At 37.7% G+C, this 18,362-nt stretch overlaps 1 protein-coding gene across 1 annotated transcript in view; it reads left to right on the forward strand.

Moving 5' to 3' along the window:
- IQGAP2 (IQ motif containing GTPase activating protein 2) overlaps positions 1-18,362 on the forward strand; it is a gene marked incomplete in the record, with an annotated part of 4,327,392 nt that overhangs the window by 4,104,020 nt on the left and 205,010 nt on the right. Inside the window, 1 exon segment of the mRNA XM_044063965.1 lies at positions 14,809-14,969. Coding sequence (XP_043919900.1) covers positions 14,809-14,969 — 161 coding nt within the window.

Raw genomic sequence — 18,362 nt, forward strand, 5'->3', positions numbered from 1 at the left:
TCAGTGCAGATCTGGGTGTTGCCATCGAGATTCTTGACATAGCTATAGAATGCTTTGTGGTTGTCTTTAGAATTAGTGGCAATTTTGTTTTCGTAGCTAACTTTAGAGGATATTATAAGGGATCTCGGCTTCTTACTAAGGCTGACCAGGGAGCTCCTCCACTCATGGGATTTTACTCTCTTTTGCAACAGTTTCTTCCTTCTGTTGTACAGTTTGTTTATGGCAGGGGACCACCAGATTGGCTTTCTTTTTTTGGAGGATAATGTCTTGGTTCTCTTTGGGATAGCACGATCCATGCACTCGTGTAAGTGCATGGATACTGCCCTGCACTGCAAGTTGTTGTCCCTGGTGGGAGTGTGGCTAAGTTGATCTGGGGCATTGGAGTTTATGAATTCCAGAAAGCATTGAGCTAAGGAGTTGGTACACGAGTAGTTTTCCCAGTTAATGGTGGGGTAGTTGAAGTCACCCATCATTAGGGTGTTTGGTTGAACCCTAATATTTTCCAGCACATCAAGAAAAGAGTTGTGGGAATCTGGATCATGGTGGGGCATCTATAGCAAGCTACAATTTGGATTGCAGTTTGCCCAGAGTTAGTTGCACTTGGATAACCTCGGATGCATTATGCTGAGCAACTAGCCTGGAGGTGTGGCTATCCTTTATGAATATGGACACACCTCCACCTTTGGTGTTTCGGTCCAGGTTACATGGCCGAAAAGTGTGGTATGAGTTATAGCCTGGTAGTGCAGGGGTGCTCTCTGGAGCCTTGAACCAGGTCTCAGTCACTGCACAGATATCAGTGTTCTCCATTTTAAGGAGTGCCTCGAGTGAGTGCATTTTGAGATAGTTCAAGCATTGAGTAGCATTACCCTCAGTTTTTGCTTGCCTATTCCTGTTGTGAATGTATCATTTGAACCTTGCCTAAAAAAGGCACTATAGGGGCAGCAAGAGCCTTAGCCAGTATCCGCACTTGCAGTGCACTGCACCGCAGTATTCATGCATCTTAGGCCCCCAAGAAGCCTATTCCTCCTGCTTAGGACTGTAATTTTGCTTTGTAAAAAAAAATTGACCCAGGTTCCTTTTGAGCCTGCAGTTTCAGCTTCTCTGCAACAGTGTACCTGGACGACTGTCTTGTTTCTTTGCTCTTGCTTCTGCTTGGAAGATTTCTGAGCTTGAGCCCATTATGGCCATTTCTCCTATTTTGCTTTTTCATATAGATATGGTGTCTCTTTGTACTAATCCTTTTATGCCCAGGGTTGTTAATGAGTTGGCCTTAAATCAGGCAGTATAACTTACTTCCTTTTATCCTTCTTCACAGTCTGCTAATGAGAGGGTCCTGCTTACTTTGGATTTGCACAGACAGCTCAGGTGGTGTTTGGATAAAATCAAGACCAGTCATACATCTGACCATCTTTTTGTTTGTTTTCATCCCAGGACTTTGGGTTTAGCTGTTTCCAAGCAAACCATCTCCTCCTGGATTTCCAAGGCAATTTCCTTTTGTTATTCTTTTCATGGCAAGTGTCTTTCTACTTCATTTAGAGCTCATTCCACCAAGGCTGTTGCTGCTTCTGGTGTTTTTTTCAAGGGTTTGGACACAAATTCCATCCTGGAAGCTGCTAATTGCTCCTCAGTGTATACCTTTACTAAGCATTATAAACTGAATATGGTTTCTAGAACCAGGGCAGGTTTTGTTAGGGCCATCCGGCATGGGTCTGTTGAGGGCTCTTCCCAGCTTCCCACTCGTTTTTTTGAGCCTTTGTACTGTCCCTAAGGTGAAGAATACTGCAACAGTGAAGTTGTGTAAACTCTTACCATAACAGTTCCTCTTCACTGTTGCAGTGTTTGGCCCCTCACTCCATCCCCCTGTCTTTTGGGTTTTGATTTAGTTACACTCCTGGCTGAGGCTACCCCTTTACCTTCTGAATTTTCTCCAGTTAGATTTGCATAGCGTCCTTTTTGCCCTATGGTAACTCTTCTCTGTTGGGGCAATTTAATTCTTTTTTAGCCCTATGTCCTGTGTGAAGAACATACATGTGATGTCTGGCGGACCCGAGCTCTAAATAGGCTTGCCACCCCTTCGGTTTTTTTCCAGACTATCAGGAAATCAAACTGATTCTCCGGTAGTCCGGAAAACACTGTACAAACTCCGGTATTCTGTTTCAAAAAGGAAACAGACTATCGGAGTTGTAAATCGGCTGATTTACTATGCTTTTCTTACAGAAAAGCATAGCAAATCAGCCAAAAGCAGGCGGCGGGAGCGAAAAAAGAGGGCGTTCCCGTTGATCGGCTGATTTACTATGCTTTTCTTACAGAAAAGCATAGCAAATCAGCCAAAAGCAGGCGGCGGGAACGAAAAAAGAGGGCGTTCCCGTTGAGTGATGCTGTCGTGACATCACAAAATGGGCGGTATGTTGGCGGTAGAGGGGGTGGGGTGGGCGGGGTTACTGGTGACGCGAGGGGCGTGGCGTGGCTCCGGTTTTAGCCGTGAACGAAGGTGGCAACCCTAGCTCTAAAGGCTTTGGTATACTGGCTGGACATTGGACTATGCTTGGCAGGAGATCCCCAAGTTTATGAATACTGCAACAGTGAAGAGAAGGATATCTCCTGTTATGGTAAGATTTTACACAACTGTACTTTTTTAAAATGGAAAACAGTTTTGGTGATTGCTCAGGACTTCAGCAAGAAGTGAGTTGCAAGTTCTTATGTTGGGTCAAACTTATCTAAATTTTCACAAAGATAGAGGTTATTTGACCATGAATTCTTCATTTATGTTTAAAGTGGTATTCAAGTTTAATTTGAATCAAATTGTCCATCTCTCTTGTCTTATTTCCTGAACCTAAGAATTTGGGAGAAACGATTCTTCATACTCTGGATGTCCACAAATTAGATACTTTCTCTTAAACTTTCAGAAGTTATAATCAGTTATTTATTTCTTATGAAGTTAAGTAAAAAAGACAACAGGTTAAAACAAAAGGTGCTTCAACAAAGTATTACTATAAGGGTGTGCACACATATGAAACCAGCTTATTGTACATTTTTTATTTGATATATTTTTCCCCTAACAGATTTGTTTGTTTTTCAGTTGAATTGTACAGGTTATAGGTCACATTAAAGGTGGGAATGATTTATTGTTGTCTCATTTTTTATATCACAAAAACCTGGCATTTTAACAGGGGTGTATACACTTTTTATGTCCACTGTATATTACTATATATCTTATAACTTAAGCAACATTACATAAACAAGAAACATCTTTACCAAACAATCACTTACATAGTCAGTCATACATTTATATAAATGAAAATCCGCACCTACACAATCCTAGTTGGAAGCATTTTATATTACAAACCATACTGACACACTCCTAGTTGCAAACATTATACCTCACTTATTTACCCAGTCATTTTCATTCAAACAATACATTACTTAAGTCCTACCTTCTTTTAAACCTCATTCTTTCTTTGTATATATTGTTTCTACAATATCATTTTTTCCTATGTCCCAGTTGTTTTGCCTCTGTTAACTATATTCACTGATAGTATAGTTGGTTTTGATTTTAATTTCCATTTTCTAGCAATTGCTTTTTTGGCAGCCACCATAATTAGACACAGCAAGGCCTTACCATGTCTAGGCAGTTGAAATACTGTATTATAGCTCAGAAAAATCATCCTCTTCATCACACCAATCTGCCCGATCCTGCAGGTAATCCATGTGTGAGTACATAATTTACCGTTAATGCCTTTGTTTTAGCTTCATTAATTTTGTATCCCGAGAAGATTTGAAACGGTCTCAAAATGTACCACAGCATTATAATGTCTTTCTGGTTTTGCCAGGTATAAAATAGTATCATCTGCAAATAGAGAAAGCTTTTCTTGACTACCATACCAATTATATCCTTGAATTTCGGTGTCCCTAATTTTCTTTGCCAATGGTTCTAAATATAATGCACATAACAAAGGAGAAAGGACACCCCTGCCTGGTTTCTCTTCTCAATCAGAAATTATCAGAGAGGACCTCACTTTGATTTTCACCTCCAGTCCCTCATATATCCTCCTAATCAGCCTTATAATTTGTTTAGGAAATGCAAATGCTTCTATTGCTCTGCTCATAAAGTCCAGGCTAACACTGGCAAATACTTTCTTTGCGTCAAGACCAAACAACAATGGTATTGTCTTGCATTCTGCTTCCCTCTGGATCATCAATGTTCTTTTAATGTTGTCTCCACAAAACCACATTAATCCATATCTATCAATTTTGGGATTACTTTTGCCATTCATTTATTCATTATAGACATGAACACTGTAATCATGGTTTAGTATTGAAGTAAGTCTGTATAAAGCTGGCTCTGATTGATCTGTACCCTCTTTAGGTATTACAGCTACCACTGCTTTCTTCCTGGATATTGGTACTTCTCTTCTTAAAGTACTGTTTAAACCTTCCAGATCTTTGTCAGTTTTTCCCTCCTAGCTTCCAAACTTCCTCAGGAATACCTTCTATTCCTGTGGACTTTCCTGTAGATTGGTTATACATCACAATTTTTATCTAATCTCCTCCTACCTTAACCATTAGTAATTGAGCCTCATGCATATTTAATTTTTTATAAACATTTCCAGTTGTATCTTTTCTTGATTTCCATATTTCTCTGCTTTATACAAACTTTCATAGAATTTCCAAAATATTTCTATTACCTCTACAGGATCTCTTGTTACCTTCCTTGTTGTAGGCACCCTAAGCTTGGCAACAACCCTTTCTACTTTCTGTTGCCTGAGTTATTGTGCTAAAAGTTTTTGTGCTCTAGTGTTGTTATCAAAAGACAGTTGCTAAACAGCAGTCTTTCTAAACCTGTTATTGAGGTAATCCCTTATTTTCTGCTTGGTATTTTGCAGTTGATCCTCTCCTTGTTCTGTGAGATTCCCCCTATTCTGCAATACTTTAACATTTGACAGTCCCTATAAATAATTATTGTTACTTCTTAATCATAGCTCCCTCTCCCTTTCTTTTATTTTCACAATTTTTAAGTCCACCTTAATTTTATCCCATTCCCTAGCTATATTTTCAAAAGTAATGTTTTCCTCTCGACTAGCTCCTGAATAATCTCCACTACCCATTCCTTAAATTCCGGTCTTTTCAACAGATAGGTGGGAAAGCACCAGTGTCTCATTTTTATTTCATCACCCTGTGTTTTATTTGAGTTATTATTGGCGCATGATCTGAAATAGTTATTGGGAGCTATCAAGGCCTTCAATTAAATGCACATTTTCCTATGAAATGTAAATTCTGTCTAGCCTAGGCCATGGTTTATATCTTGGGGAATAGTATGTAATTTCACTTCAAACTCCTATTACTGAATACACATCTTCCATGCCAAATATTTTCATAAATTACTTTAAAAATCTACCCTCCTGTGTTTATACGTTTTGGCCCCCCAGATACATCTGCATGCTGTATGTCAAATTCTGGTTCCTACCTGTAAGTAATATTCCTTGCTGAAAGCTGATTATTTCTTCCTCGTCTGTTACTATTGGAGCTCCTCTTGCATTTAATACAAGTACTCCTCTTTTCCTTTGAATAACCATCCTGAAAACCTTTTGTTTATCAAATTCACATGTTCAGTTCTTCTCAAGTGCGTTTCCTGTAACATAACTGTTTGCACTCAACATTTTTTAATGTTGTTCACTATTCTTTCTTTTTTTGTATTTATCTGAGAGACCATTGACATCTAAAGACATTACAGAAAGCATCATTGTATTAAAAAGTTATTATTCCCACCTTTTATGTACAGCACATTTTTTCTTCAGTGTTTAGTTCCAGCTTTTGTGTTACTTGCATACACTGTTTTGCAATAGTTTTTTTTGTCATATCCATTTGAGCCTGTTACATCTTACAAAACATTTTGTTTTATTGAAATCCCTCAAATAAACAACCCCCAATACTCCCCTAAAACCTATTAGTTTAATACCAACACATAAAACTATGTACATCTTTAGATATTGAAGTTTTACCGTCCTAATAGGGATAAATGTCCCATACGGACAAACACACTGATTATCTTGAGTTAACTTGAAAGAAAGGTTATACATGTTGAACAAGAAGAGAGAGAGAAGGGAGAAAGGGAAAAAAAAAACAGCAGCATTTATTTACTGGCCCCATTACACTTAAAAATAACTGCGAAAACTTTACTTTATAGCATGGAAAGAAAACCACATACCACAAAAATAGCACTATTAAAAAAAAGTTTTATTTACTTAGCGTTAACTTTCTCTTACTTAGCGTTAACTTTCTCCTTTCTGTCTCCCTCGACAAAGCATTTTTCTGAACATTAATGACATGAAGTAGGACATATAATTCAGAGTCCCCCACAAGTCTAACAGATTCTGAAAAAACTCCATGTTTTCAGAGTTTCTTGTTCTGTCATATTTCGCAAATTATTGTATTGTAATTCCACATTGTTAGTGGTTTTATTACTGTTCATCTCCGTCTCCCATATCCTGTCTCTGCTTAATTTCCAACGTACTCTCGTTTGTTCTACTCATCTGTCATGCTCCATTCCTTCAACATTTTCCATTGAAACATTGGAAAAGGTTTCACTGGTACAGTCTGTGTGATCTTTATTACCAGAACAAGAAGCAGAATCTCCTTCTGTTTCACAGCTCACCTTTTGTTGGACAAACTTTTGTATTTCATCTTTGGCACGTACTTCATCAAACAATGATTTTGTCCCTCCAGGGAAGAATACCTTGAAGATAGCCGAGTACAGCAGTTTGAATCTCACACCTGCGTCTCAGCATTCCCTGAATAGTGGAATGAATTTACTCCTCTTCTGCCTGGTGTAAAAGGAGTAAATATTCAACACAAGCAGTCTGCTGTCTCCCACTTTTAGTACTTTGTCATTCTGCCGCAGTTTTGTTAGAATCAACTCCTCTTGTTGTTGGGATTGCAGCTTTACTATTAAAGGTCTAGGTTGCTTTCTCATAGGCAGGTTTGGAGCATACACACAATGTGCCCTTTCAGCTAACAACTCCTGCTGTGGAATACCAATCCAGTTGCTTGTTTGTGCTTTCATAAAATTAGTGCAATCTGTTCCTTCCAGCCTCTCTGGTATAGCTAAAATTTCAGGTTTTCCGTACGTGCTTTGTCCTCTAATTGTACTATTTTTTGAAACATCTCTTCCCGAGCAGTCTCATATTCATTTCAGACATCTGATTTTCGCATTTTGTCACCTCATCTGAATATCTGTTTAAAGCTTCTTCCATTTTTTCCAGCTTTTTGTTTGTGTTGATATACTCCATCAGTGTTTTGTTTATTTTATCCACGTCTGTATGCACTTGCCTTGTATCTTTCTGTAGGTTACTCAAAGCCATATCTAGAGGTTGCATTGCTTTTTGCTGATCTGCTGCAGAATTTTCCCCAGACAGTGTTTGTTCCTCATTTTTTGTGGCTGATTTTTTCGAGGTGCTCTGTATTTCTTTTTTCTTGGCATCCAGGCAGTACACTTAGTAGCCAGTTACTGAAATGTACCCATAAACACAAAAGTCTACTGGCCTTCTCTGTTGAGTTTCTGTTTTCACACTGGGAGCGCTAGAGTTAAGCTGTTAGTCATTGTGCGGCCATCTTGGAAGTCTTTTTGATTTTTTTTTAGGGTTGTAACCTCCTCCTTTCAGTTGGCATGAAAAGTCAGAAGGACTTTGCATGCAAACTGCTGATTTTCTCCCTGTCTAGCTCAAGCTGTCAGTGGTCTGGGCACATGGAAGGTGCCCCTGAGCTTTGGAAGTTGGCCGACTCTTGTGTCATATACAGGATATATCCAGTTTGCTATGGCTGCTGCATCAATGATATATTTGAATATCTGCAGTCATAGTAGGTTTACTTACACAACTGTGTTTTCTTCTAAAGATTCTGAAGGACTCTCCAAGGATAATTCTGGTGTCCCCATTTTGGACTGGGCAACAATGGTTCTCCCGTTTTTCGAAAATGGCCAAGGGGAATTACAACAAGCTTCCTCACAGATTGGATTTACATGCACAAGGCAGGGGTTGTTTGAGCACTCTAACCTTCAATTTTTATAACTTACTTCCTGGATGATAGCATTTTAGTACCTTTTAGTCACTTTTTTTCCTGAGATTATGCAGCAAGTATTAAAGAAGGCCAGGACACCTTAACCCCCAGATGCATCTGATTCCACAATATTTGTGTGAGTTATTATCATCTGGCCTTTCTTACTCTTCTGTCAAGAGTCACCTATCCGGCATCTCTGCTTCTGTACCTATATATCCCTCCTTTGTACCAAAGTCAAACAGTTTTTGAAAAGAGCTCCATCCACCTAGAAATCAGGTGACTCCTCCTTGTGATCTCTATTTTATTGTAGAGAAACTTACATTTTTCTTATTTGAACTAGTTAGTGCTAATTTGAAGTTCTTAACTAGGCAAACAGTGGTACTTGTTGCTTTGACCTCTGCAAGAAAAATATGAGTTACAAGTTCTTGTAATGATTCAGCCTTATCTCATTTTCATAAGGATTGTGCATCTTTGAGAGCAAATTTTTCATTTATGCGTAAAGTAGTTTCAGAGTTTAGTTTTAGTCAAGCTATTTACCTCCATGTCTTTTTTCCAAATCCAAAAAGTATGGGAGAGAGAATTTTACATACTCTGCATGTCCACATGCAATATAGATACTATACTGACAGGACTAAATCCTTCCGGATTTCAGATCAACTGTTTATATCCAATGAAGGTAAGAATAAGGGACAATCAATGTCAAAAGTTTCCAAATTGTCTTATGCTATTGTTTTTTGTTATTCTAACCATAACAAGTAATTTTCGTGCGAGGTCAGGACCCATTGTACCATGGCTTTGGCTTCTTCTGTGGCTTTTTGGAAAGATGTGGACTCTAGAAGTGTTATAGAGGCAGCAACTTGGACCTCTGTGCATAATTTTACTAAACATTACAAACTAGATTATTTTTTCACATCTAGAGCAGGATTTGGTAGGACCATTCTACAAGGACTTCTGGACTTTGACTCTTCTTTCTCCTGCTTTTCTTTTTAAACTCTGGTAATCTTTCCATATAGTTTTGGCTACGGCAGCAGTGACCCAGTGATGAACATTGTACAGTTGTGTAAGTTAACTTGTCATAACAGTAGATGTTCAAATAGATCACTGTTGCAGTAGAGACACCCTTTTTTCTTTACCCTTTTTTAGAGTTATGTTTTTCTTAGGGTGTGGATATTTTTATTTTTTTTTCTTGCATATACCCAAAAGATAGTGTTCTAGCCTCTGTCATCCTGTGGCAAGAAAGCTCTGAAGGTTTGGCACCCTAAACAATGATTTTGTACAGGTCTCCTTGAGCTGTTGAGCACTTAGGGTGCATAGAGTGTGCCCTAAAGCTTTGGATGTTGGCCAGTTGTCATATCTTTGGCAGGATGTAAGCCGTATTAATATGAGGTTACTGAACAGTGATTTTTTCCAACATCTATTGTTATGGTAAGTTAACGTGCACAATTGTACTTTCTTTGTACTTGCCACTATAAGTGGACTGTATGCACATTGGCTTACAAAGTCTGTAGAAAAAGTGGGAGATGAAGATAATTGTAAGACTGAACTCGAAACGCCTGCACATCTTATTGCTGTCTGTGATATACTTAAGGCTGATGGTCTGTAGACTGAAAGGCACAATGATATGGCAAGACTGTTTCAGTGGAAATTATGAAAACACACTGCAGCAAAGAGGTTCCCGAGAAGCACTGGAAGCATGAACTGCAGGGGATTACTGAAAATTAAGTTCTGATCACTAGTCACCCAATACAAACGGTCAAAAAATAGAAGCAAGAAAACAGATATTGTATTCAAAGAAAAAATGACAAATATAACATTAATCATTGAAATAGCAGCACCTAGCTATTACAGTGTCCTGCATATTGAGAGATTTAATGTTTTAAAATACAGGGATATGCAAGCAGAAAGTAGAGCAATATGAAATAAGGAAATCCAGATAGTCCTAGTAGTAGCAGGAGGAGGAACAACAGGGCTAATAAAAAAGATTTTGTAAACATACTTAAATATACTAATACCCATAACTCCCAATGAAGTACAGAAGAAGGCAGTTCTTGGGTATATTGTGGGTACTATGAAGACCACTCATGACAAACACCAAAGATGAAAGTCATTTTCATCTCATGATCTTTAGTAGTACCCTGACTTAGAAATGGGGTCCATTCCTGTCATGGTATTAGAAACCTCAAACATTTATAGAAATTAAAAGAAAAGGAAGAACTGTCTGTTAGCATGGTCTGTCACCAAGCTCACATCCTTAGGTTTATCAATTAACATTAAGAAACAATGTTATGGTGTTATGCGCAAACAAAAAAAAATGCTCCCTTAACATTCTTTTTTCCTATTCTCTCTCCATCAGGAACAAAGCTCCTGCCTGAGTTTCACTAATTTAAAATTTGTTTAAACAGTCTAGTATGTAGTTTCTAAGCCCAAATGACTCTGCAACTTAATCAACAACTCCCTGAAGAAACCAAACATCATCTAGTAAGGTGAGTCATGTACAGACCCTAGAAACTACAGATCCATAAGTCTCACTAGTCGTATATGTAAAGCCATGGAAAGAATTATCATAGAGATGATCATCAGAAATGTAGCAAACCTCCAGACACTGGGCCCAACCCAGTTTGGTTTTGTAAAGGGCAGATCATGCCTACTCAACCTGGTGGACTTCTTTGAGAAGGTCACCAAAGCAATGGATGAGGGCAGAATCATTCACACTGCCTACCTTGACCTGGCCAAGGCATTTGACACAATGCCGTACTCAGGCATTGTTGACAAACTCAAGAGTTTAAGTACAAACCCGTATGTCACCCATTGGCTAGCCAGCTGGCTCGCAGACAGGACCCAAGGAGTTAGAATTGGGGAGTCCACCTCTACAAAGAAGCCAGTCACAAGTGGAGTCCCTCACGGATCAGTCCTTGGACAGGTCCTTTTTGGCATTTACTTCTCAGAAGTCAAGACCAATGTCAGTGGTCTCTTGCTGACTAAATTTGCAGATCATTGCAAATTAGGAGCTGTCATTGAATCTTACACCTACACAAATGTTCTCCAGGAGGGACTGACACAGACAAATAACTAGTGTCAGAGTCATGGACTAAAACTAAATGCCCAGAAATGCATAATAGTATCCTTTGGGAAGTCATCCAGGGGTGCATTTCTTGGCATTTAGTTTTAGTCCATGACTCTGACACCAGTTGACAAGACACCCCTTAGAGCTGACCCAGTAGTCAGGGACTTGGGGACACACACAGATAGTAATCTAGCCTTTGATCATCACATGTCTACAGTGGTGAGGAAATCATTCTATGTTGCACAACTTATAAACAAGGAAGTCATTGTTACACTGTATTCGGCATTCATCAGACCTATTATTGAGTAGAATTCCCCCTTTGTTATGTACCTAATCAGGCATATCCAACAACTGGGAACGTCTACAGAGGTTCCTCACTAAAAGTATACAGGGCATAAGTAATATGTCCTTTGCAGACTGGCTCAAGGCCCTATCCCTGTATTCGGTCTCCTACAGGCTTTTGAGAGGAGATCTATGCCTGGTATACAGGACATTGTCAGACCCCACTCTAATGGACTCCTGCATATCCATAAAACAAACACTACCAGAATTACCCATTCTAAAGACTTAAACCTTGCCTGTGATATAAATAGGACCTGCTGGAGAGGAAACTGGAAATTCATCCCTGGTTTAGCACCTATGTCTCTGATGCAAACAGGTATAACCTGTAAGTGGTTTATCTCCCAGGTCCATGCTTACATTTACCAAGGGTATCAGAACTCTTCAGAGATTTGGGATGCATGGCTAGGATTAAAAAGGACCTTGTGGTCATTAGCCTAGTAAACACATATGAACTGCAGTCTGTCTTTAACAGCTTATCCAAGTACATTTACAGAATGCAAATACACCTACCCATGGCTTTAAAGCATCACTATATTTATTTTATTTTACATTTATTTACTGGGAGGGTCTGAATGTACACAGGTCCTTTTTCAGCAGTGGCTCGGGGAGAAAAGCTCCATTGAAAATAAATATAAACATTGTAGAAGTTAACAAACTTGCAAGGACATTACATGAGCGTACAAATAGCTTTTGCACAATGTTGAGAAATACATTTCTCCAGAGATAGCATCAACATAATAAGTGGTACAAAAATAAATTCAGCTTTAGTGAGTTTCAGTACAAGTAAGTTCAGGTATAAGAGAAAGATAGCACCCATTGAGCAGTATATGGTTACCTACACAGAGGTTACTATTAGCCTGGAGAGTTACAGGTGCAAATCCAAGTTTTGGTAAAGTGTGTTAGTAGCTTTTTAAATTGTGCTGTGGAGGAGCTGGAGGTAATGGGGCTTGGTAGTTTATTCCAGATTTTAGGGATGATGTTTGAGAAGAGTGATTCCTCAGCTGCTGCGTTAGCTTTTGTGGTATCCAGAAGGAGTTTGTTGCTAGAACAGAGAACTCTAGAAGTGACATATGGTTGTGTAAGATTTTGGAGAGTGGGGACTTTATCAGGTTGATGGAGGATTTTTGTGGGCAAAGGTTAATTGTTTATAGTGCAGGATTTGAGGAAGTTCTAACCAATTTAGTTGTTTAAGAGCTGTGCAGTGATGAAACCTGTGTGTGTCATCAATCTGGCAATTTTATTGTAGTAGGATTCCAGCTTGGTTAGATCAGTTTTATGAAGGTGGTCAGAATTGGGAGGCATATTGGAGATCTGGCAGGGATGTGTGTGCGGGCAATAGTAGCTTTTGTGGTTCTATTTAGAAATTGTTTATTCCTATAAAGTAGACCTAGTTTCTTATGAACCTTTTTACTGGTTTGAGCAATGTGAATATTGAATTTCAACTTGTCAGTTTCAACACCTAGTAGTTTAGTATGAGTTATTGGGGTGATAACAGTTTTATTTTTGGATTCTGTATTAAACGTTAGGTAGGATGAGAGAGGTTTTTTAGGATGGAAGACGAGGAGTTTTATTTTGTTGGGGTTGAGGATGAGTTGGGAATTGATGAACCATGCTTCTACAGATAGAAGTAATTCCTGGGTAATGGTGTTGAGATGTTGTAGCGAGGGGACGTCACATATTCAAGTAGAGTCAGATGCATATTGTATAACAGATGCATGAAGAGTGGGCATGTGGAGGTGGTTAGTGAATAGAGAAGAGAGCAGAGGTCCAAGGATGGAGCCTTATGGGATCCCTAAGGCCACTGGGAGAAGAGAAGAAATGAGGTGTTGCCACTGTACGGCTTGCTGACTTCCTGACGATAGCTTTTGAACCAGGTGATAGAGGAGCTACAAAAGTTAAGGGAAGAGAGCATGGTGATTAGTTTATTGTGATTTACCATATCAAAGGCTTTAGACAAGTCCAAGGTTTATGAAATGGTTCACTGTATTTGTAAAGGCGGTTAGGACTGTGTTGGTGATGTGATAGGGGTGAAAACCGTGTTGTATATTTCACTCTGATAAGACAGTGTTTTACCCATTTATATCCAGGGCCATTTTGTACTAGCCATGGTCCTCTACAAAGCCCTTTATTTAATTCTGTCATAGCAACTTGTAGCAAAACTCAAACACAGTTTGCATTCCAGCCATCTTAGAGCATCTTCAGTATTCATATTGTTACTGTCCACTTCACCACTTTTCATGCATTTCTCAGACATTTTCAGCTGCAGACCCAAAGCTCTGAAACTGTATCCATCTTGATGTCAAACATTTCATTATTAGCAGGTTCTGAAGGTCACTAAAATCCTCTCTCTTTTGCCTGGATGCTGCCACCTACTTAACTTTCTAAAAAAAAACAGTAATTCCTGGGTACCATGCAGTATGCTTGACTTGCTGATAGCTATCACCAAAACTCTCCTATTAATACCTGCTTAGTTGCTATATATTTTACCATGCTATCTGTTGCATCATACACTCTTGTTAAACTGTTTTCATCAGAGTAACAAGCTGAGATGTGGTATTCAAACATAGCAATTTAATTTCTCTGTATGCTGGAGTATAAACTCTTTAGAAATTTTTATTTTATTATAAAAATGTATAGATTTCTGAAGTTAGCTTATAGAGAAATAAAATTGCACTATTTGAAAATGGCATGTGATCTTCTTACTCTAACTGATTTTCAAAAGAATTGAAATGCCTTTTATTTTCTACCTGTAGGATTGATGCATGTAATTAATGTTTGTGTGTGACTGCTGTAGTGACATTTTTTGCAAGGCAGAACTGTTTAAACTGAATAGAAATCGTGATTTTTTTCCCTGTAAAAACAGCTTTGGGATAGCTAATGCATTATTTTTGTTAGAAAAGTATCTGTGCAACTCAGACAATGCTGTTTATAGAAAAAGCTGCCAGATAAATGCATATTCTGAAAAAGACCATGTTTGTGTAGAATATTAATGTGCTTTTTTAAAGTGAGGTTTAAAACATACCTTGGTGGTCCTTATGGTGTGGAAAACTGGGTTTACAACAGCCACTGTAATATTTTCTTTTGAATACATTTCTCTGCAGTGTTAATGCTGAATGGTTTCATGTTGATTGCACACAGTATAGTAGTAATGCTGTTTATCATACAGGGAAAATGTTAATCTGGAAACAATTGTTCATTTCTTGCAAAAACATGCAGTTTAAATCAGTGTTTAGGAATTCTGTTAGTATATTTCTCATTTTCAATTTCTTTGAGCTTTACTGGAAACAAAACATGATTCAAGGATGCTAATATTTTTCTGCCACTGAAACTGGTATTATTTATTTTTTCAGGACATAAGAAACCAAAGACGGTATCGTCAGCGTCGAAAAGCAGAGTTATTAAAACTCCAGCAGACCTTACAAGCACTTAACTCCAAGACTGCATTCTTCGAGGAACAAATTGATTATTACAACACATACATCAGAACATGCCTGGACAACTTAACAAGAAAGTAAGTATAGCATTCTGGTTTAAACTGTAATGTTGGCAGTAAAAAAATTTCAGACGAATGTACATCTTTGTTAATTTGGGATCTAGATAGCACGATACAAGTCCTTGGAGTCACTAGCAGAAAAAAAGGAAGGCTTACTGTTGAGTTCACTTGAGTATTGCTAAAGCAAAGAATCAAACATGTGACTACCATTTTATGGGATTCCATAGTGTACTTGGACAGTAGTCTTCTTTCACTCAGTTCTGTAGACTAAGTGTAATATTTAGGTTTTACTACTTAAAGCTATTAACTATTGCAAGCCAGTTTCATAGGGGTGGTAACGCAAACAAAATTGTATGTATTTTGTAGCCATTTTAAATGCACAAGCAGAGTTTGGTGTTTCTTTAGCGCCCCATATTTCTAAGTTCTTATAGAGTTTACTGTAGTAGATTAAGGGATTAAATATATACATACACATACAGATATGTTTGTGGTATATATACATGTATGTGTGTCTCTCTCTCATTCCCTGACATTTCTGCAAATGCCACTCATTCACATGTAGTTCACACTTAAATAGTTTGACTGCAAAACAATTTCATATTGTTATGCGAAGAGTTTTTCTCCCACAGTCACGAACTGTGCCCTTTGCATCCTTGCCACGGATATATTCAGCAGCAGGGTTACTTTATCTCAGGAGTATGGGGCACATCCGTTGAGGTAACCCCACCACCTCCCATGAAAAACGCAGTTTCATTTGGCAAAAAAATGGAATTTGCAGGTATAGATTTTAGACAGTTGACTTAATTCTATTATATAAGTCTTAAGAAAATATCTCCAGGAGGCAGGCTATAGTATATCCAACTCACTTCAATTTCAGTTCTCAGTTCCAACTTCAAAAATACATCAGCAAAGGCAAAGGCAAGGATAACTCCACTTCAGTAGAACCAGCACTGCTTTATTCAGACAACACAAGCGCTTTCACTACTGCTTCTTCAGGTGTTTGAAAATAGTAACACTCCCACCTGCTTAAGTACTCTGCTAAATCACATGACCAATTCATCTTAAAGGTAAACCACTTTTAAAATTCATTAAACACAGTAAATTAATCTAAAAACTGCATATAATTCATCAACAATATATTCATAAAAATAAATACACTTAATGTATGCACATAAAACATTTACATAAAATACGTAAAATATATATATATAAATAAAAATGCATAAAAATAAACTGATGTATGCATAAAAAATATATATATATAAAAATGTAAACATGTATATCAAAAAATTTTTTTGATGCAGAAATATACATATTTGATGTGTTCCTCTACCTGCGTAACCTCCTTTCCTTTAAAGTTGGTTTTATTGGAATATTTTCATTCAAACCATGCCCACAGGTAGCCCTCGGCATAATGATCCGCCTTGCTTCCAATTCTTCCGTTCTCTCTCTAGCATCACTATACCTATCACTCTCCAAAACTTTAGAAATGACCATGAAACGAAAACTATGACTTATGCCTTTGTCCAATATATGTTTGGACAAGGCATTAATCCTTGACCCTTTGCTAATATGGTACATGTGCTCCCTTATCCTCTCTCTCAGCATCCTATCAGTTTTACCCACATAAAAACTGTGGCATAGGGAGCACATAGCAAGGTATATTATGTGTTTAGTGTGACATGTGGCATTAACCCTAACATCATACTCTCTCTTGGTGTCTGGATGTATGAAAGTGACACCTTCCTTAACATACCTGCATTGATTGCAGCTACCACATGGTACAGTCCCATATATATTCTCTTTGGTCAAATCATGTTTACATACCCAAAGTCTCCTCTTCAAATTTTTCTTGTTCTTAAAAGTGAATTGAGGTACTTCACCCACTATATCCTTTACAAGTGGATCCGTCATAAGTATATTCCAATGGTCATTGAATATATTAGTGTACTTCCTAACATCCCTAGTATAAGGAATACACATACCCAACTTAGTACTATTCTTATATATTCTCCTTTTCTCTTGTTCTCTATGAGAAAAGTACGGTCTGGCCCTGCTATCTGTTAACTGCTTGACTTCTTGCTTACATCCTTCTATCATCTTTTCTTCATAGCCTCTTCGCCTCAATTCATCACTAGTAATGTGGATTTGCTGCTCAAAATCACTCTCTTTAACATTTAATCTGGAGGCTCTAAAAGATTGATTTTGTGTCACATTAGTAAAAACATACCTAGGATGCATACTATCCCTATTGAGTAAACTACTAACATAACATTCCTTCCTATGTAGCTTAGTGGAAATAACACCTCTTTCATCCTTCTCTATAAAAACATCTAAAAAACTAAGACTTGATCTGGAGTAGTCTAATGTAAAATTCAAAAATGTGGTGGTATTATTTATGTATTCAACAAAAGCTTTCAATTCAAGTTCAGTACCTCTCCACAAAATAAAAAGATCATCTACAAACCTTCTGTACAAGATGATCAAATCTTTGTAAGGACTGTCAAACACATAATCTAATTCCCAAGCTAACATTACTCCATTCGCATAGCTGTTAGAACAGGAACTGCCCATAGCTACACCATTTTTCTGGTGGTACACTTCGCCTTCAAACATAAAAACATTATTTCTTAATACAATATTCATAAGGTCTTGTATCAAAGCTATTTCTTCTCCACCATATAAACTGCTAGAACATAATAATTTGCTCAATAATTCAACACCTATAGAATTAGGAATGACAGTAAATAAAGAAACTACATCTAGTGTGACCAGAAATGCTTCATCCAACCTCATTCCATTACCTGTGCAATCATACAAATCATGTAAAAATTGTTCAGTATCACATAATACAGTTCGATATTTCTCAAATAAAGGTTTTAACCTAGCATCCAAATATATTGATATAGGTTCCGTGCACCACCCACCCCCTGAGACGATTGGTCTCATAGGAGGCCTAACCATACTTTTGTGTAGCTTGGGCAGTCCCTGTATCTGGGGTATCACATATTTCTCAATCAGAAAATACTTTACTAAATCACTACTTAAAAAAACATATTCACCCAACAATTTAATGTGATTGCTAATAGAGTTCACCATATCCTTCACACACTGTAAGGTAATTGACTGATAAAAACTTTCATCTGATAACATTTCATACATCAATTCATTATATCCATCTCTATCAAATACTACAATCCGACCACCTTTATCAGCTGGCCGTATAATTAAATCAATATTATTCTCCAAATCATGTAAAGCAGAAAACTCTTCTTTACTAAGATTGTATTTTTTATGAACATTATCATTTCTTTGCGCAGTATTATATACCTTATAGATGTCTGCCACGCAAATTTGTTCAAAGGCATTGATTACTGGTGAAAGTTTAGGAACATAACAACTAGGCTTTAC

This window comes from Protopterus annectens, chromosome 2.part2 (assembly GCF_019279795.1).
Source record: "Protopterus annectens isolate FY-2018-M chromosome 2.part2, PAN1.0, whole genome shotgun sequence".
NCBI classification, from domain to species: Eukaryota; Metazoa; Chordata; order Ceratodontiformes; family Protopteridae; genus Protopterus; species Protopterus annectens.